Raw genomic sequence first — 17,129 nt, 5'->3', positions numbered from 1 at the left:
ACTAATGGGTAAAATTGTGTAATAATTTTCACATGGAAGCTGTGCCAACTGAGAACAGAATTGTGCAGGTTAATTTTGAGCCAGATTAGGAGGATAAATGAAGTTCTGCTTGTAAAACAGAATTGCCATAGGTATACTTATTATTTATCAGTATGTCGAAGATGCTAAATGTTGTTTTTTCTTCTTTTAAATGTTAGTTAGCAGGCACTGGGTTGCTACATACTTCACTTTGAGTTTTGTCACGTATTATAAATAGCTCCTTAAATAAGATTTTTCTTTTGTAAGTAACATTTCCTTTGGTTTTTGTAGTTTGTTCAAATATGTATTGGGCTTTCTCTATATTTTAGAAGGATGTTTTTGCTTTAGAGCATATAAGCTCGGTGTACCTACATTATTGAGCAGCATTGCTGGCCATTGAATCATTGCATTACAGAAATAATTTTCTGTTGACATTTTAAGAAAGTTGCTCTTGAAATGTTGCTTGCGCCTTTTAATAGTAGCATCAATGTTTTTAGGAAAAAAAATACGCTTCTCTGCGGTTGCTTTCTGTCTCTCCTCTTCTCTGAACCTTCCTCAAGCTTCCTTTCCTCACCAAGACCAGACCACCTTTGCCTTTCTCTCAGCTGATTCAGGAAGCAAAACCCCCAACCCTGTTAATGCACCTCCCTTTGCAGGCAGCACAATGTCAAGTTAACCCCACGGCATGTATTTTTTTCCTTTCGTAGGTTACCCAACCTATTATTTGCTGGAATGTGAACTTCAGATTTTGTTGTCATTTTTATGTGTATATTCAGTTTAATCCTTTTGTATGGTTTTCCCATGTTTTCATCATTTTTTATTTTCTTTTCTCTCTTTATTTGATCAGTGTATCTGATTGTACCCACGTCACCAAGATCACCTCACTCTCCAAGATCACCAAGATCTCCTTACTCACCACAGTCCTCTCACCTGTATAACTTTACTGTACCTGAAATATTCATATAGCTCTCCCTTGTTGTGTTTGTGTTCTCTTATCCCTTTGTTAACTTCCTTTTTTAGCTTTTTTTTATCCTGCTGTGTGTTTAGATATACTATTCCTTAGTATCCTCATTAGGATCCATATCTGTTCCTCATTCTTTAACTATTCCATTCTTGTGACTCTATGGTTAAATTGGAGGCATACATTAGTAACATTGTATTGCTGGTATTGTGTATTTTATGTAAAAGTATATTAAAAATGTGGACCTGTTTTAGAAATAATACCTACTGACAAAATGTGGCTGCCCTCTGTTACGATCTACTTCTGTATTTAAAATCTATTTATTAAACTTCCAAATTAAAAAAAAAAATAAAATAAAAACTGGGAAAGAAAGATTTACACAATGTGGCTGCAAGAGATTGTATTGGGTGTAAAGGGACAGCCACCCCTGTCCACATTTGATTTATTGCATGCTCATAAGACAATCTGCTACAGCTTGCGAATATTAAAATGGCTGCAAAAACAATTGCTGAAATCTTTACAGACTATTTAAAAAATAGTCAAAAGTACTGGCTTCACTCTACTATTTGCTGGCAGTACTCATTTTTCGTTCCATTTATTTAGGACAAAGTGAAGAAAGCTATCAGAACTGCATTTGTTCTTATACACCTGCACCTCCTCATACATTTCATACTTTATGTAACTCGTGAATCATTTGACATTTGCTTATTTGTTGCTCCATGCTTCATCCCAGTCAGTCCAAATGTGCTGTCTTCCTTAGGTTATCCCGCCATTCAAGTGGAACTGGAAACTCCCACTGGGTTGCGCTTTGTGCCGCCCACCCCTTTCCATCAGGACGATTTCTTTAGCGACACCTCTAGCCTAGAGTCACCCCTTAGAACTCCCAGTAGACTGAGTGACGTGTTAGTGACCTCCCAGGGACACGTAGATGGTACAGCAGCAGCACCGCCAGTGGTGACTGAAGAAGACACTTCACTGGACGACAGCAAACTCGATTTCTCAGTGCCTAGAGAAGGAACACCTAAAGATATTTCCGTAGGCGAGAGCCAGTTGGAGGAAGTGGACCTTAAGGATTTTCCGCGGTATCTTGGTAGTTATGGCGGGATATCAAAAGATGCTAAACAAAGGCAGAGTGAAGAGACTAGTAAAACAGGAGTAAGGACTGAACAGCCTGAGAGAGAAAAGTCTGGTAATGATGAGGAGATGACGGAAGAAAAGCTTAAATCTCTGTTTGAGGACATTCATCTGGAAGAAGGAGCTGAGTCTGAGGAGATGACGGAAGAAAGAGTATGGTCAATTCTTAAAGGTGTTCAACAAGCAGAACACGAAATGTCTTCAATTACAGGTTGGCAGCCTGACTCGTCAAGTGTCACTGACCCACCGACGTCGGGACGCAGAATAGGTGGTAGCCTGCTAGATCGCTTGGATGATAGGTGAGCAGCTTTGTAGAGGAGTGTGCGTGTGTGTGTGTGTAAGCAAGCCTTCCCATGCTGCTTTTTACCTCCAGGAGCAGTGCTGAGGCTGCAGGTCTACTACATACCTTCTATGAGAATATCTATATATGCATATATGTGTGTGTATGTATATATGTATTTAAAAGAAGTAGTGATAGTTGACTCAATTTGGCCTCAGAGATATTTGTCTTTAAAAATGTGTATTTATCAGGTTTCATTCTTAAGGCAAGTATTTCTGAATTAGTTTATTTTCTGTTTAGTGGATAATATTACTTTTCTTGTTCTTTCTTTTCTATTTCCATTTTTAATTAATCTAAGTGATGCATAGATGTAACTGGAATTGAGGACTAGAAAACATATGTTATCTGAAACCAGGATACTACGTTACTCTTATTTCTTGAGTACCTATTTTAGCAGTCACCCTTTTCATTGCATGTCTGCCTTCTCTCAGATAGCTGTTACTTTTCCCGTAAGCCAATTTTTAAATTGTCACTGGTTTTATAACACTTACTTCAAGCGTGTTATGTCATGCTGATTTACTAGACTTTTAAAGAAATGAGTTACAAGGCATAAGAAGGTAAGAATGGTGATACCAAATCTGTCTCATCCCATATGTTGCCTCCCAGCAGTGACTGCAGAGGGTGCTCAGGGAAGGAGCAGAGTGGATGTGTACGCTGTTTTCCTCCAGTACTTTCCCAGGCTCCACTTGACCTCAGCATAACAACCTGCTGAGATGGATGCGTTCTTCACATTTACCCTCGCTGCATTTCTCTTGCACGAGCTTTGCCAGCTTCCCCTTGGATCTACTTAAGCTTTCAAAATTCACGATATGCGTTGGCATGTTCAGCCTTACTGGTACCCACTGGGGGAAGAGCTCCTGCCTGCTTTTGTTTTGAACGTGGCTCCCATGATTATTAATTGAAGGAGGCAGGTCTGCGCGAGCCGTAAATCAGCAGAGAGTGATTATCTGCAGAGTGATCATTTGTATGTCAGCAGTTTACATCCTTTGCAGCTTTGACTCAGGATGTTTTAAGGTTCCAGGTAGCATTAGATAATTTTATTGAATCCAGTGGGAATTCGGCCAGTGATTTCAGCAAACTGATTGTCTTTCAGGACTGTAAAGCACTTGATCTACTACTGAAGTGTTTTCTGTTCTGTTAAGAAAGCATCGTTATTCTGCATTTTATATTGTGTTAAATTAGTAAAAGAGATCACTTCTAGAAATAAAAGGGCTTCCTTAAGACAATAACATCCATTTCCAACTAGATGAATTCAACTTGCTATCTTGTGTAAGAGTTTTGCCAGCAAACAGCTATAGTATTTTCATGTGTACAGTCATAGTGCTTATCTGAAAGCAAGCAAAAATGCATAAGAGAAGGAAACTGTGCATCAGAAGTGCAGGTTAAACCTGTCCCTAGGTAATCTGAGGCAAAATTTTGGTCAGCTTTCCATCTTGTGGTAATCTTCCTTGCTTTTGGCTTTGTGTATTATTGAAGCTCTGCACTGTCTAAGGATTTATTTTCACATACCAGTATTTTTTAAAAGGCATGATTTATCTGGAGTACAGATATTGTAGTTTGGGGGAAAAATAGCATTAATTATTTGACCATTACTGGTAATTGCATGGTAACAGATACTTTCATCGCCTCCTTGTTGGTTAGAGAGCAGGTTAAAGAGTTAGCGCCTCGGGGATTTATCTCGTGATTATACAAGGGAAATGGTAGGGTTTGTGTGTTTATCTTTTTCCTCACCTCCTCCCCCAAGTGGAACGGGATTAACATAAAAATTTGGCCTTGTTTTCAGTGTTCACCATATTCTCCTTGCTTTTGAAAAGATACCATGGTGCAGAACACAAAGCTATTAAAGAGATCGATGTTTGCAAGCTGAATGTAAAATTTACTTTTTTCTGTCTGAAATGTGTGCGCTAAGATCGAAGACTCAGTGCTTTGCCCTTCTGCATGCAATTTAAGCACTGAATGGCTGTCTATTCTTTTTTTCTTTTTCTTGTAGCTCGGACCAGTGTAGGGATTCTGTTACCTCATATGTCAAAGGAGAAGCAGGGAAGCCAGAAACAAATGGAAGCCTATCTGAATCCACAGCAGAGGCGAAAACTAATTCCTACATCCAGGAATCTTTAAATGATGTGGGAAAACAGAGTGACAAAGAAGCCCTGAAAACAAAGCCCCATATTTCAGCTGGTACTGATGAGCAAACGTTATCATCAACAGCATATCAGAAATCTTTGGAAGAGACTAGCAAGCCAGCAACAGAAGGCAGCAAAACATCTGTGCCTGTCAGTGTGAAGAAGATGAGTTGGAGTACTTCTGAGGATGGCAAGCCAAGAACAAGCATCCAAGAGGAGGAGGGAGCAGTAATGTCTGAACAGAAGGTACAGTATGTCCTGCAATTATTAACTGTGTGAGGAGTCCCCGTTGCTTGACACATTGCTTGACATGATTTTTGGTAAGACTTGTAATGTTGTTTGTGACAGGGTGTTGGGTTTTTTAATCCCTCTTTATGCCTTTTCTATTTATTGCTAAATTAAGAAAAATGGAAGTTAGTGGAAATTTGTATTCTGTGGTGTGAATAGAATGAGGTGGAGTCGGGGCAGGCAGAGGAGCCAAGCGGGGCTGCATGATCCTCTGCCTGACTGGCCCCGAGCCCTGGAAGGGTTAGAGCAGCTTCTGGGACCGCCGTCCCGCATCGCTGGGGCACAGGCCCCTTTCCTGCCCCGCCATGCCACCTGTGCAAACACTGCCAGACAGCTCGGCTGTCCTCCCTCGGTGTCCAGTTAAGGTGATGCCACTGGCTTCCCCTCTATTTGTGACACTGAAGTGAGCAACAAGCTACAGAGACTCTTAGGCCCCTATCCTGCTCCTCACCCCCAACACCCCCTACATTTTATTACTCTGTTAATTTGCAGGAAAATAAATTTGGAGTAATATTTAATCTCTTCATTATGTTTTTTGTTCCACGGCCTCATTTATCCCACCTCCAAAGTGCTTCCAACCAAGAGGAATCAAAAGATTTTGAAATGTGTAAAGCACTTTCCAGGTGGTGGTTCTTTCTTAAAATACTGCTGAGGGGCTCCCCTTCATTTCTACCTTGCCCAGCTTGCACATCCTTAACTGCAGAACCTCAGTTATAAGTTGTTTTCTGACGATGAAGATTTTAATAGCTTTCTCAGTTGCTTATATTTATTTCCCAGAAGCTTAAAAGTAAAGTTGGTTCAAAGAATGGTTTCTAGCCCCATAGCTGCACGCACCTCGCACCCCAGCAGCGGGAGGGTTGCCACGGAATAGACCACAGGGCCGGCAGGGAACCAGGCTGAAAAAGAGAATTGCAGAATTACTTCTACATTCCTCTCTCTGCTGAGATTGTCTTTGCCTGGGCGTAATACAGGAGGAGATTATAACTTCTGGAAGCGAGGTATTTCAGTAGAATTACTTCTACATGATATAGCTTTTTTTTTTTTTTTATTGTAGCACAATAAAAATGTTGACTGGTAGGCTGCAATAAATCATTCAGGTTTAAATTAGTTCATTTTAAACTATTCTTTCGATTATACAACCAAGAGTTCTTTTATTAGATGGTAACATAATCAGTCTCAGCAGTTATGCAGCATATGATTGTTATTATCTTGTTATTAGTTCGTGACACAGTTGAAGCAGCGAAGATCTTTCCTAATGTTCACTAATTACTGGAATACTTAAAAAATGTAAGAAAGAGCCTTCTGCAAAGGCAGTTAAAGGCAGATGGCAGAGTTCCTTTAGTGTCGGTAGGCTTTGGGGCAAACCTCGGGCTGATACTGTTATGCTCAGTTTAAATGCAGGGGTAAGTGTAGATGCACACTGTCACATGCTGAGGGTGTGCAACAGTGCTGCACTTCGCCCTCTGGATTCCCATCAGTGAGAAGGTAAGTTGTCATCCTCTTTTGTGTGCTTTTTACTTTTGGATATCCCATCTGGTTTGGGAAGAATAAGTGCCTGCTTTTCTTATGCGTGCTTTTTGCACTACTACTGCTTTATTGGTAAAGGGTGATAATCCTATCTTCTAAATAACATGTCTTTTTATAGGCATGATCTTTGAATAAACTGGTATCAGAAAATAATGTGATTTCTAAACGTGGGTCTCTCACAAAGCCCAAATGGGTAACAAACTAAAGTTTGTTCGAATGACAACAAGAATTGTTTCTAATGTCTTGTCGATATTTCTTCAAGAATATCTTCTAGTCTAACTTGAAGTCAATAATTTAATTACTAACACAGTCTAATTTATGGTGAGACACTTCATGTGCTGCCATGAAAACAGAAAGAGAATTTCAACTTTCTGCAAGATGTTCTTCAGAAATGCTCCATAAAGAGAAAAGTATGGAAGAAACGGATTTATTTCTGTGGAAAGAAAGGGGGAACAAAATAAAATTACTTCCTAAAGAGATTTTTTTCTACGAGCCATTGGGAAAGAGCTAAGAAGGAATAGTCATCCACCTGCAGGGTGAGGGCTGCGTCAGTGTTTTGGCACACAGTTTGCAACAAGAGATAAACTCAGGCGATTGATATTGGGCTGCTGCCTAGTGACGTGGATGAAACAAATTGTTGGCCTCATCCCAAGTCCACGTAAATGCCCAGAAGTTTACAAAAGCAGTGCGGTGACAGTGTAGGCCATATAATTCTCTACAAATGCTCAAGCATCAGATTCCAGTGGTCTTTTTAAATGAGGAGAACAGCACAATTGGTCTATTATCCCAAAGACAGCGATGTCCACCGCATGGTCGAGGTGACTCCCAGTGTCAGAATTCCATCACAAATAAACCACCTGAAGCTGTTTATTGAAAAGAACTTTTCCTCCAAACGTTTGTGCCCTCTGGGAATCTTCTCCTCCTCCTTGTTACTTCTTCAGAATAGGGTTGGAATATAATTTTTTTGTATATATATTTGGCTAACGTCAGAGGACAGCAGGAGACTTTACATACAGATGAATACTGTCTTCCTGCCCTAAATGCTTTTTGTTATATAGTCCTTTTTCTCCTCCACCCACCTATGCCTCCTCTTATTTTACACATCATTTCTGAAGAAATGCTTCTTGTTTGGGATGTCTTGGGCCAGATTCAAAAAGAGAAACAGAAATGCAGTTAGCAATATCCACTATTCATGACTTTAAAAATAATTTTGGGCTGTCATTGAATAATTATAGAGAAAAATTTCAAATTTCTCTATTCAGAAAAAGGTTGGTTCAGCCCAACATCATGTGAGAAGGGCCCCTGCCCTGTGTCCATCACACACATAGGTGTGAAGCCCTCCACCAGGCATGTGTACACAGAGCTGCTCAGCCCCAAAGCCGAGGAGCTCCTTGGCTTTCGGAGGGGAAAACCCTGGGGCTGGCAGAGGGAGCCAGGACAGAGCAGAGGCCTGCGTGTGGCTGTGGTACCTCCCGGCACCAAGCTGGGCCCAGCGGCGGGCTGTTCCTCCTCGCCCTGAGCTGAGGTCTACCAGTTCACGTCTTAAAAAAGGCAGAATGATTGTACCTTATGCCACAGTTTTGCTACTTACAAAGCAGATAAATACTGAGCAGGAAAGCCATTTACATGGAGAAGTTCTTCAAAATGCTTTTTTGTACTCTTCTTTGTGGAGGTGTTCCACTGAATCCTTCTGTGTGACTGTTTGCTTTCTTTATAAGGGAATTCACTTCCCATACCTTGTGAATCCATACAATTTGTTTGAAAGATTAGGTTTTGAGGTGAAAAAAGCAAGGAGTTATGACAAAGGTTTTTTTGTACACAAAATTTTTAACAGCTACATAAGATTTAGAAATTCCACAGGTCAGATGCATTCCAAACACCGTTTTCTAAGACTTAAGAGCTGCTGAGATATTCCATACCTGGTATAGTTATCAAAGTACAGCGTGCCAAGGAGCAAAAAGGCCTCCTCCCACCATATACTTTAAGAGCAAAAGTGCAAGTCATTATGTACATGATAGAGACAGGAAAAACACTGTCCGTGATAACCTCTGTTTTCTTCTCCTAGTCCTGATCAGCATGTTCTGTCTTGCAAATGTGCTGTTCAAATGTACTAAAACTGCATTTATTAGGAATGTAGTGACAGTGAGATTGAGAGTGATTCAAGCTCAGATGAGGAGCAGAGAATTACTACAAGAGTTTATCGAAGGCGGTTGATTCTGAAGGTATTTTGTGATTTGCATTCCTGAGGCGACGTTGGCATGGACGTGGGTTTGGACTGCTGTGTCAGAATGTCCGTTTTGGCATACTGGAGCCCCCCTAGTAGTGTGCTTTCCATTGCCAATATGTATTTATAACCAAGTGCTGGGTGGCCTTTCCTTGCTTAACCCAGAGGTTTTACGGTTGTCTTCTGCTGGAAAACAACTGTGCTGCATGGCATGTTGTGTCCTTCACTGCCACTGTTTTGCATGGCATCTTCAATACTACAGCTAGGTGCAGTGTGGTGGTCTGATGTAGAGCAAAATGAATTGCAGACAGATATGGGTGACAATTTTTTCCTTTTTTTTTTATTTTCCTAAGGAAAAGATTCTAAATTAAAAGTTAAAAAAATTGCAGGAATGTACATGACTGGGATATAGGAGAGTACGAGCCATGTACTCTGGTTGAAACTTGTGGTCTTAAGTGTTTAATGTGATCTGGAAAACCTCCTCAAAACAGCAGGTGATCCTGATTTAAAACCTACCAAAGTTAGTAAGAGTTCTTTGCATTTCCTTCAGTAGGCTTTATTTAGTATATTTACTTACAGATGGCCTTTATATACAGCATAATATACTTTATATACTAATAACAATGACACGGTCATATAAATAATTGCGTTTGCCCTCATATTTTTTCTTGTATGGTCACATAGTATGGCAGTATTTGCCTGCAACATAAAACATAAGAAAATCATTCTACATCGGAAACCGTTATATTAATCCCTCCGTAATTTACAGGACTTATTAGATTCTTATTAGAAAATCATGTAGTCAAGCCATGAAAAAGACAGGCAGCCACCAAAGTGCTATTACAGCACTAGCAGAGTTTGCCGAAGATATAATTGTTACTTTAGGAGCGATTCGTGACACTCTGATCGCACATATCTATATTGCTGTAATTTGCATGCTTTGTGGAGCAGAGCGTGCATGCAGGCACTGCCCCTTTCCTATACTGTGGACGGCAGACAGGCTGCTCTGCCCAGCTACTGATGTCTCCACGGTACAGGCACTTTCGGAAAAGGCAGGATGACATTTCTGACTGTCTTCACCCTGAATTTTTTCAGTGTGCCAGTCGTACTCCCACTCAGGAAAGGGCAGGAATTGCAAAAATGAGCTCAGTAGAAGTGAATGTTTTGTCCGAGACCTCATCTTTACAGGCAGAACCTGCTGCCTTCCATGAAAGCGCTGGGCAGGTCAGGGTATAACCCTTCGTCAGAAATTCCCTCTGCAGATAAGACATGGCTGGTCAGACGTAGGAATGTCGTTTCTGTTTTCAAACGGGGCGGGTGGCCTGGGGGTGATTACAGACCCTTAAATGCTGTTTCTGGTAAGACATAAAGTATCCACGTGCTGAAAGTTTTAAAGGCTGCACAGTTGGCCTGTGGCTGAGGTCCCCCACCCGATTTATGTCTGAACTACTTTAGTGTCCACTGGTTTGGAGTCAGGAAATGTCAGAGTAGAAAAGAGAAAGTATGTAAAAGGCAGCTTTCACTTGCTGTCCAACTACATCCACTGTGTTTAAAGAAAGGCACAGAAAATTATTTTTAAATGTGGTGGTATAATTTGGGGTTGAAATTTTAACAGAGCAACGGTAAAGCAGCGTATGTAGCATTGTAATCTGCAGCCAGGGCAGATGCCGTCGGGAGGCTGTGCGTGGCAAGTGGAGGCGGCTGAACCTGCTCTCTCAGGAACGTGTCTGATCTGAACTGGATTAGAGCTGTACCTGTCTCTTGATTAGAAAATACATGTGATATTTCTGTCCTTTTCTGATTTGTAGCTTCTTTTTTATCCCCCACTCTGCATCTCAAGCCAAGCTTCAAACAGAACAAGAAACATTTTCAAAGCAGCAATCATCAGGCCTTTTAGAGAGAGCTTGAGAGTGGAAACCACCATTTCAGTAGGTATATTTTGATGATGTAAAGTTCATGAAATGATGGTAAGAAATGGAAGGATCGAGCTTTAACATCGGTAGGGATCTGGACTTTAATTTCTGCATGTTCCTGGGAGCAGAGGTTCAGTTTGGGTGAACCGAAATCACTGCGAGAGCACGCACAAGCTGAGTTACAGCTCCTCGTTCGGGGAAGAGAGATGTAGTGCTCAGAGGCACGGAGCAGCGCGCTCAGCCTGCGGAGCGACAGTAACTCCTGTGCTTCTGCCGCAGGGCCCCGAGCAGCGGTTGGGAGCAGCAGGCTCTCGCCTGCCAGTGTCTGAGTGCCCGGCGAGTGGGTGCTGTGCCCGACCCCACAGCCCCGGTGCCCCTCTCTGAGGCTCGCTCTGAGCGGGGCTGGGATCGCTTGCACGGAGGGGCGAATCATAGAATCATAGAATGGTTTGGGTTGGAAGGGACCTTAAAGATCATCTAGTTCCAACCCCCCTGCCATGGGCAGGGACACCCTCCACTAGACCACGTTGCCCAAAGCCCCATCCAACCTGGTCTTAAACACTTCCAGGGATGGGGCATCCACGACCTCTTTGGGCAACCTGTGCCAGTGCCTCACCACTCTAACAGTAAAGAATTTCTTTCTAACATCTAATCTAAATCGACCCTCCTTCAGCTTAAATCAGGCCATCCTTCCACTTCTGTGCTTTCTGATGCTCCTGGCTAGCCAAATAGTTGTTAAGGGGTGATGCAGAGTAGGAGGCAGGGACATCTTCTCTCTGGCTCTCCTGTCCCCCAGGCAGGAAGCCTGCCACACACCGACGATGGAATGCCCCAGTGCTTTTCTGCAGTCACGCCTGGACCACAGGAGTACTTATCCTATACCGTCTTATGTTGCGGTTACGTAGGAGCCAGCCCTAGAAATCTTTGTTGAGTTAGCATTCTCTGGAATAAAAACTGGTTTGGATGCCGGAGAAACCTGGGCGCAGGCTTCATGAATGGGTGGCAGTGCTGCGCCCGTGTCGTCAGCCCGCTCTGCCGGCTTGTGCCACCAGCAGCAGCGGGAAGGGGACGAGGGTACGCTGGGAGCCTCCGCTGCGCAGAGCTGCACGGGGAGCTGCGTTGGTTCCCCATAGTGTATATTCATTACTGCCTGATGGTGCATTAAAAACAACAGAGGTGCTCGCATAGCCTGCGGGGATAAAGTTTGGTAACGCCAAAACCTTGAGGATGAATTGAGTGCTGTGAAAAAAAGGCTTTGCTATGTGCCTCCACAGACAGTGTCAGGGCTGAATTGCTTCATTACCTTTGTTCTTCTTTCCCAACTTGTTTTTCCTCTCAATGCCATTCTGCATTGTTGCTAACACTATTATTTCCGTTTAACTGCTACCTTAGTTCTCTGTCCTGGCCCAAATATGGAGAAAGGCTTTTCTCTCCCCCGGAGGTATTTTCCCAGCAGTCCAAGAGCTGAGTCCTGTCAAGTGTTCAGCACTCTCGAGCACATTCCCATGGGATTTAGCACTTCAGAGGGCTGAGCCCATAAAACCAGACAAGCAAGGACTGATGCCCATTTCCACATGTAATAGGATCGCATTCTAACCTCAAGGTAGTGCAGATGTTTTTGGTTTTGCTTCCTTTCCCCTCTTCTGTTCACATGGTGGATTGATGGGATGGGGCATTGCAAAAGAAACGGGGTTTTTATGGTGGCACAGGAATGCGAGCAATTAGCACACAAGGGAAAAATAAGAGTGCTGCCACAATGTGCACATTCAGAGCCCGATCCAAAGCTCCTTTTATTCAGTCATGACAGAAATCAGTGTCTAATTTTTCATGCTTTTTCAGAGGTTGTTAAATCTTTCATGGGTACAAATTTTTGGCAAAAACTGTTTAGTAAGATTCTTGCCAAAAGGTTTATGGTAGAATTTTGTAATGGAAAATAAAATAGATTTCTAAGCAGGGGTTATTCAAATCTGATGTCATTTTGTATCTTGTACTTTTGTTATTTCTTGCCAATTTTTGTTAAAGATTTATTTGTCTCTTTCCATACATTTTGCCCATGAAACCCCCGCATTAGTGATTGCGGAGGGTTCGGTTCAGCCCGTAGTGCAGGAGTGGCACGGGAGCCTGAGCAGCAGTCAGTCAAAACTCGAACCAGCAGATTTCATGATCTTATTATTCAGAGGAAACTTATTTATGGAAAGTGAAAATGTGGCCACCCTGTAGGTGAGCAGAATTAAGGGCCTGTGCCCCACGTAAGGCACATGGGAAGTGTTTCCATTTGTGTACTCAGCTGGGTGCAGCCTCTGCGCTGCAGTCGCTGCCAGGCTGGGAGAGCTGCGGAACTGCTCCGCTCCGTAATGCCCTTGCCCCGTCTTGCCCCGGGAGGGACCAGCAGGGTTGGAGCTGCCGGCCTCAGTAAGATAACACAGGGGTAAATTAAAACACAGACTACAAGCGCTGTTATAAGGGCTATTCATCATGTTGTCTCCCATGCAACAAGCAACAGAGCTATGACTCAGCTCCCAGCATTGAACTATACTCTGCCCCACTTGTGGCACCATTTCCTCCCAGCTCTCCTTGGCTTGCCGGTTGGTTTGTTAGGGTCCCCCGTCCCCCCTCCATGGCGTTAGCGATACATCTGCAAACAAGCAAGTACAGACTCAGCACAGGCGCAGGCGGAGAGTCGTGGCATCTGATTAACAAGGTCTCCCTGAGTAGGCAGAACTCACTAATGAAAATGACCTTAATGAAAGATGTTTGTTTCTGCTGCCACTGCCACAGAGGCTTGAGACCCCAAGGAGACCGAGGCGCAGCTGCTGTTTGTGCATTACAAGAATGCGATCTCGAGACTGAAAGGATTATGACTTGATGGTGGCTTAGGCCAGTGAGGGAATAGGTCTGAGTGCTCTGTACAGCTCCTGTTCCCATTGCAGCATGGCCCCGGTCTTTGGCGAAATAAAGTATTTGGGATCTTTCCATCTTGCTTATTTCCATCTGCTTTTAAATTCCTTTTTATCCATCTGGTTAAGGGACATCCAGCTGCACCTTTTTTCTGCGCTGTTACAACACCACTAGATGTATAGGAGGAATAAAAGGGACTATTATCCCTCTAGTAACAAAACAAACATGATAGAAAACCAGAGCTCCGACAAATCAGCAGTGAACTTTGGCACAATACTGCAGCACCGACTGTATAACTCCATTTATCTGGAGGTTGCTGGGAACACCCATAATCTGCAAATAACTGTTAAGAAAATCAGTGGAGCTGGCGGAAGACTTTGAGGAAGCTGCTCTTTGCTTCTCCTGGCCTGGAGAGCAGCAGAGAGAGGATACCAGCTGGTTTTGGCAGGACTACACTCCAGCGAGCAGGGTGACATTAAAGCACTTTGCTTTGCAAAGCTTCCTGGCATGTTCTGGGGCTGAGGCTTGCAGACTGCAGCCTTTGTGTGGTTTAGACCCAGGGATATAACTGAGCTTCCAGTAATCGCGGCATTAAGTTTTCTCCCTGCCTTTCTAAAGCTCTTGGTATTGTGACAGTGATTTCGACTGGTCAAGGGTAAAATGAAGCCCACATAAGTATGATGCAGCAGAAAGAATTTTATTCTTTAGCTGTGACGCAGATGCGCCGGCTTTGTGTTTAAAAAAAGCTTTGGTTGACAAGGTCATCTAATGTGCCATTCTAACCCAAAGCTGGTTTGAGATCTGACAAGTAAAACTGCCAGTGGGTAAGAGGTTTTTTTCCTAGCAAACATCCGTCTTTATAACTGCATAGGATTAGAAACGTCAGTAAATCAGATCTACCTCCTGCCAATTGTGAGCCCTCCTGCAATTTGTTTAACTACCCACCAGCAAGGGAATTGTGAAAGCTGGATTTCATGCGTGCTGACTGCTGAGTATTTACAGCATTTATCCTTAAACTGTGCTTAAAGGAGCATGTAGCTAATTAGAAACCAAGATTTGCCATACCCTTAAAACTGCATTTGCTGCCGAGAGACATCTCTCAGTGCATCAATACAGTTTTCATTTTAAAGCTGAACACAGTAATTCTCACTAACTTGTTTTAAGGAATAACCTCGCTTACAGAGGCAGTAAGGAGTCAAAGGGCCAGAACACACGAGCAGTATTGGCTTGCCAGGTAGTCTTGCTACTGGCCATGTTTTATTTCTGGTTTTCATGGGGTTTATTGTAGTGGCTTTGGAGATCCTGTTCATGAGAGAGAACCTCTCCGTGCTCCATGGGGTGGGTGGGACGTCTGGGCTAGGGTTCCCTCCTGTCCCTTAGGGCACCGCACGGGAACCTGCTAGGGAGTCTCTGAGCCCACGGGTGGGAGGCCAGGAAAGAAACTCTGCAGCTACTTCCCCATCTGCTGTGCTTCTGATTAAAGTGTTAAGTCTCCAGCATCAGTATTTCCCCCCGTTTCATCGTGGCTAGGAAACCCCATGGGTTTCAGTTCCCCAAACCTTTACCCAGTCACGGCCCCCCTGCTGCCGTCCCCATGCTGGTCTCGTTTCTGCTGTCTCACTGATGAGAAAGGAAGGAGCAGGCTCCCGCTGTCAGGGCCCCCATGAAGCATCAAAGTTCAACAAGTTTGACAGTTTATATATAGGCTGTGAAAGCGTGGGGGGGAAAGACATGTAAAAAGCCTGAAACTGTTTAATTCATTATCAAGTGGTGATGTTGATGCAGCTTTCAATATGAAATAAGCAACAGTTCTGCACTTCTGGATAACGAGGAATGCTGGCCGGGGGCTCAGAGCTGTGCTCTGCTCCTCAGCACTCCCCTCTGGCTTCCGCCTGCTGCAATCCCTCCAAAGCCAGGAAACTGGAAAACCGTGGCTAGAGACAAGACCAATGGCTTGTAAACAAAAGGGAAGGTTTATTTGGTTTAGAGCTTAGAAATAGCATACAAACCTAATGTCATAATGTACATATTGAAAAAGCTGTGTTTGCTTTGGGAAAACGGTTCAAAAAAATAAACACTGCATCACTATATTTATTGATTATAGAGCAGTGCCAGGAGCTTATGTAGACACTATGTAGCGTATAGACCACAGTAAATAGGAATTATATTTGCCCTGTGCTGCTTAGTATGTGGAAGCATTATGAAAGCTTGATGTTGAGCTGTAATAATCTCATTTCAAATATTATTTTGGTGTTAACATTGATATAACATGTTTTATACAATGTTTCTTTCTGCTTTCTCCCTCTAGTTGCCACTTTTTCCATAGTGGGTTGAGGGTGAGGGGAGAAGAAAAGTTTTATGGATTTTTTTGTTTGTTGGTTTACAGGATTATTTGTTTATGTGTGTAAATTTTTCATATGTAGGCCAGCTACATTATGATTAAATTCGCTTTGTTGATATGAAATAAATAAGCACAGACAATGGATATTTTAGAAGCATCAAATGCAGTGCTTGCTTCTGCACCCAGGTTTGGAAACGTGACTCTACGAGGTAAAATTGTCAAAGTTCTTCTGGAACTTCAGTTCATGACTGCCAGCTAGCCTTAGATGACAGTATCATCATTTATTTATAAGTTGAGCAATAATTCTTGTAGTGGTATTAAGTCACTGACATAGCAGTTAGGAAATGGCTTTTACATTTATTTACTCTGGTCCTGTAAATGGCTGGTGCTACAAGAAGCCATGGCTGCAGCGCTGCCGATCCCAGTAAGTCGTGCAGCAGGCCGCCGAGGCTCCTCGGCAGGTCGGCAGGCATTACCGTGCCAGGAAAAGCCTCACGTAAGGTACCTTTCTCCAGTTTGTAAATGCTGAGAAGTCCTGTCCTTTGTGTGTGTGTGTTTAAGATCTGGTGTTTAGCAGGCTGTAGGCAGAGCTGTCTTTTTAAATCCCAAATTTCCCTCACCTTATTTTGGTGTCAGACCATGTTTCTGTGTGCGCTGGGCACTGAGAGGCTGTGAAAAGCTGACGGATGTCTGAGTAGAGATTGTATCGTCCTGAATTTGTGCCTCCATCTCAGAGGGCTCAGACTGACCGCAAGATGATTTGTTGCCCAGAGAGCTTCATGACATGAATTAGTTAATAAAAGCAGCGTGCTAGAAGCTCACTACAGGCTTTAAGGACACATTCTGTAGAATAAATGCACAGGTATTGGCATGCTAAATGAGCAAGGCTTTCATACTGTTTGTGTGACATAAAGCAAACTGTTATGTAAAGTTGAAGCTAGCATGTGCTTGTTGCTTGGATTGGTGTGGAAACGTGTGGGTTTGGCAGAATATAGGCTATGTTGCTAATCTTATAACACGTTCTTTAGGGTGAGGAAGCAAAAAACGTTCCTGGTGAATCTGTAACAGAGGAACAGTTTACCGACGAAGAGGGCAACGTCATCACGAGAAAAGTAATCACGAATTACATCACTGCTCTGAGTTTTTGCACTCAAGTAACATCTTTTAATATACTTTCTCCCTTTAAAATCGAGGAATAAAAAATCGATACTTGTCACGTATTGCTTCCCACAGATCACCCGGAAGGTAGTAAGACGCGTTGTTATCCCCCATGAGAGGAAAGTTGGTGAAATGGTAATGGAACGGGGACTACCAGCAAATAACAGTAGGCGCAGAGGGTTGTGTTGACTGCTAGAAAGCGCT

The 17,129-nt window shown here is 43.0% G+C and overlaps 1 protein-coding gene across 9 annotated transcripts in view; it reads left to right on the top strand.

Annotated features, from left to right (window-relative positions):
- The window catches only part of ANK3 (ankyrin 3), a 371,936-nt gene that overhangs the window by 348,451 nt on the left and 6,356 nt on the right, over positions 1-17,129 (top strand). For 5 of the 9 annotated variants that reach the window (XM_054832579.1, XM_054832573.1, XM_054832577.1 and 2 more), the window contains 5 exons: positions 1,740-2,412; positions 4,444-4,822; positions 8,521-8,613; positions 16,796-16,879; positions 17,001-17,060. In XM_054832579.1, coding sequence (XP_054688554.1) covers positions 1,740-2,412; positions 4,444-4,822; positions 8,521-8,613; positions 16,796-16,879; positions 17,001-17,060 — 1,289 coding nt within the window. The remainder of the gene's footprint in view (positions 1-1,739; positions 2,413-4,443; positions 4,823-8,520; positions 8,614-16,795; positions 16,880-17,000; positions 17,061-17,129) is intronic. The other 4 variants (XM_054832581.1, XM_054832574.1, XM_054832580.1 and 1 more) reach the window with 1 other exon arrangement.

This window comes from Grus americana, chromosome 7, assembly GCF_028858705.1.
Source record: "Grus americana isolate bGruAme1 chromosome 7, bGruAme1.mat, whole genome shotgun sequence".
NCBI lineage: Eukaryota > Metazoa > Chordata > Aves > Gruiformes > Gruidae > Grus > Grus americana.
Note: the sequence above shows the minus strand (reverse complement) of the source record. Positions and strands in the feature narration are given on the sequence as shown.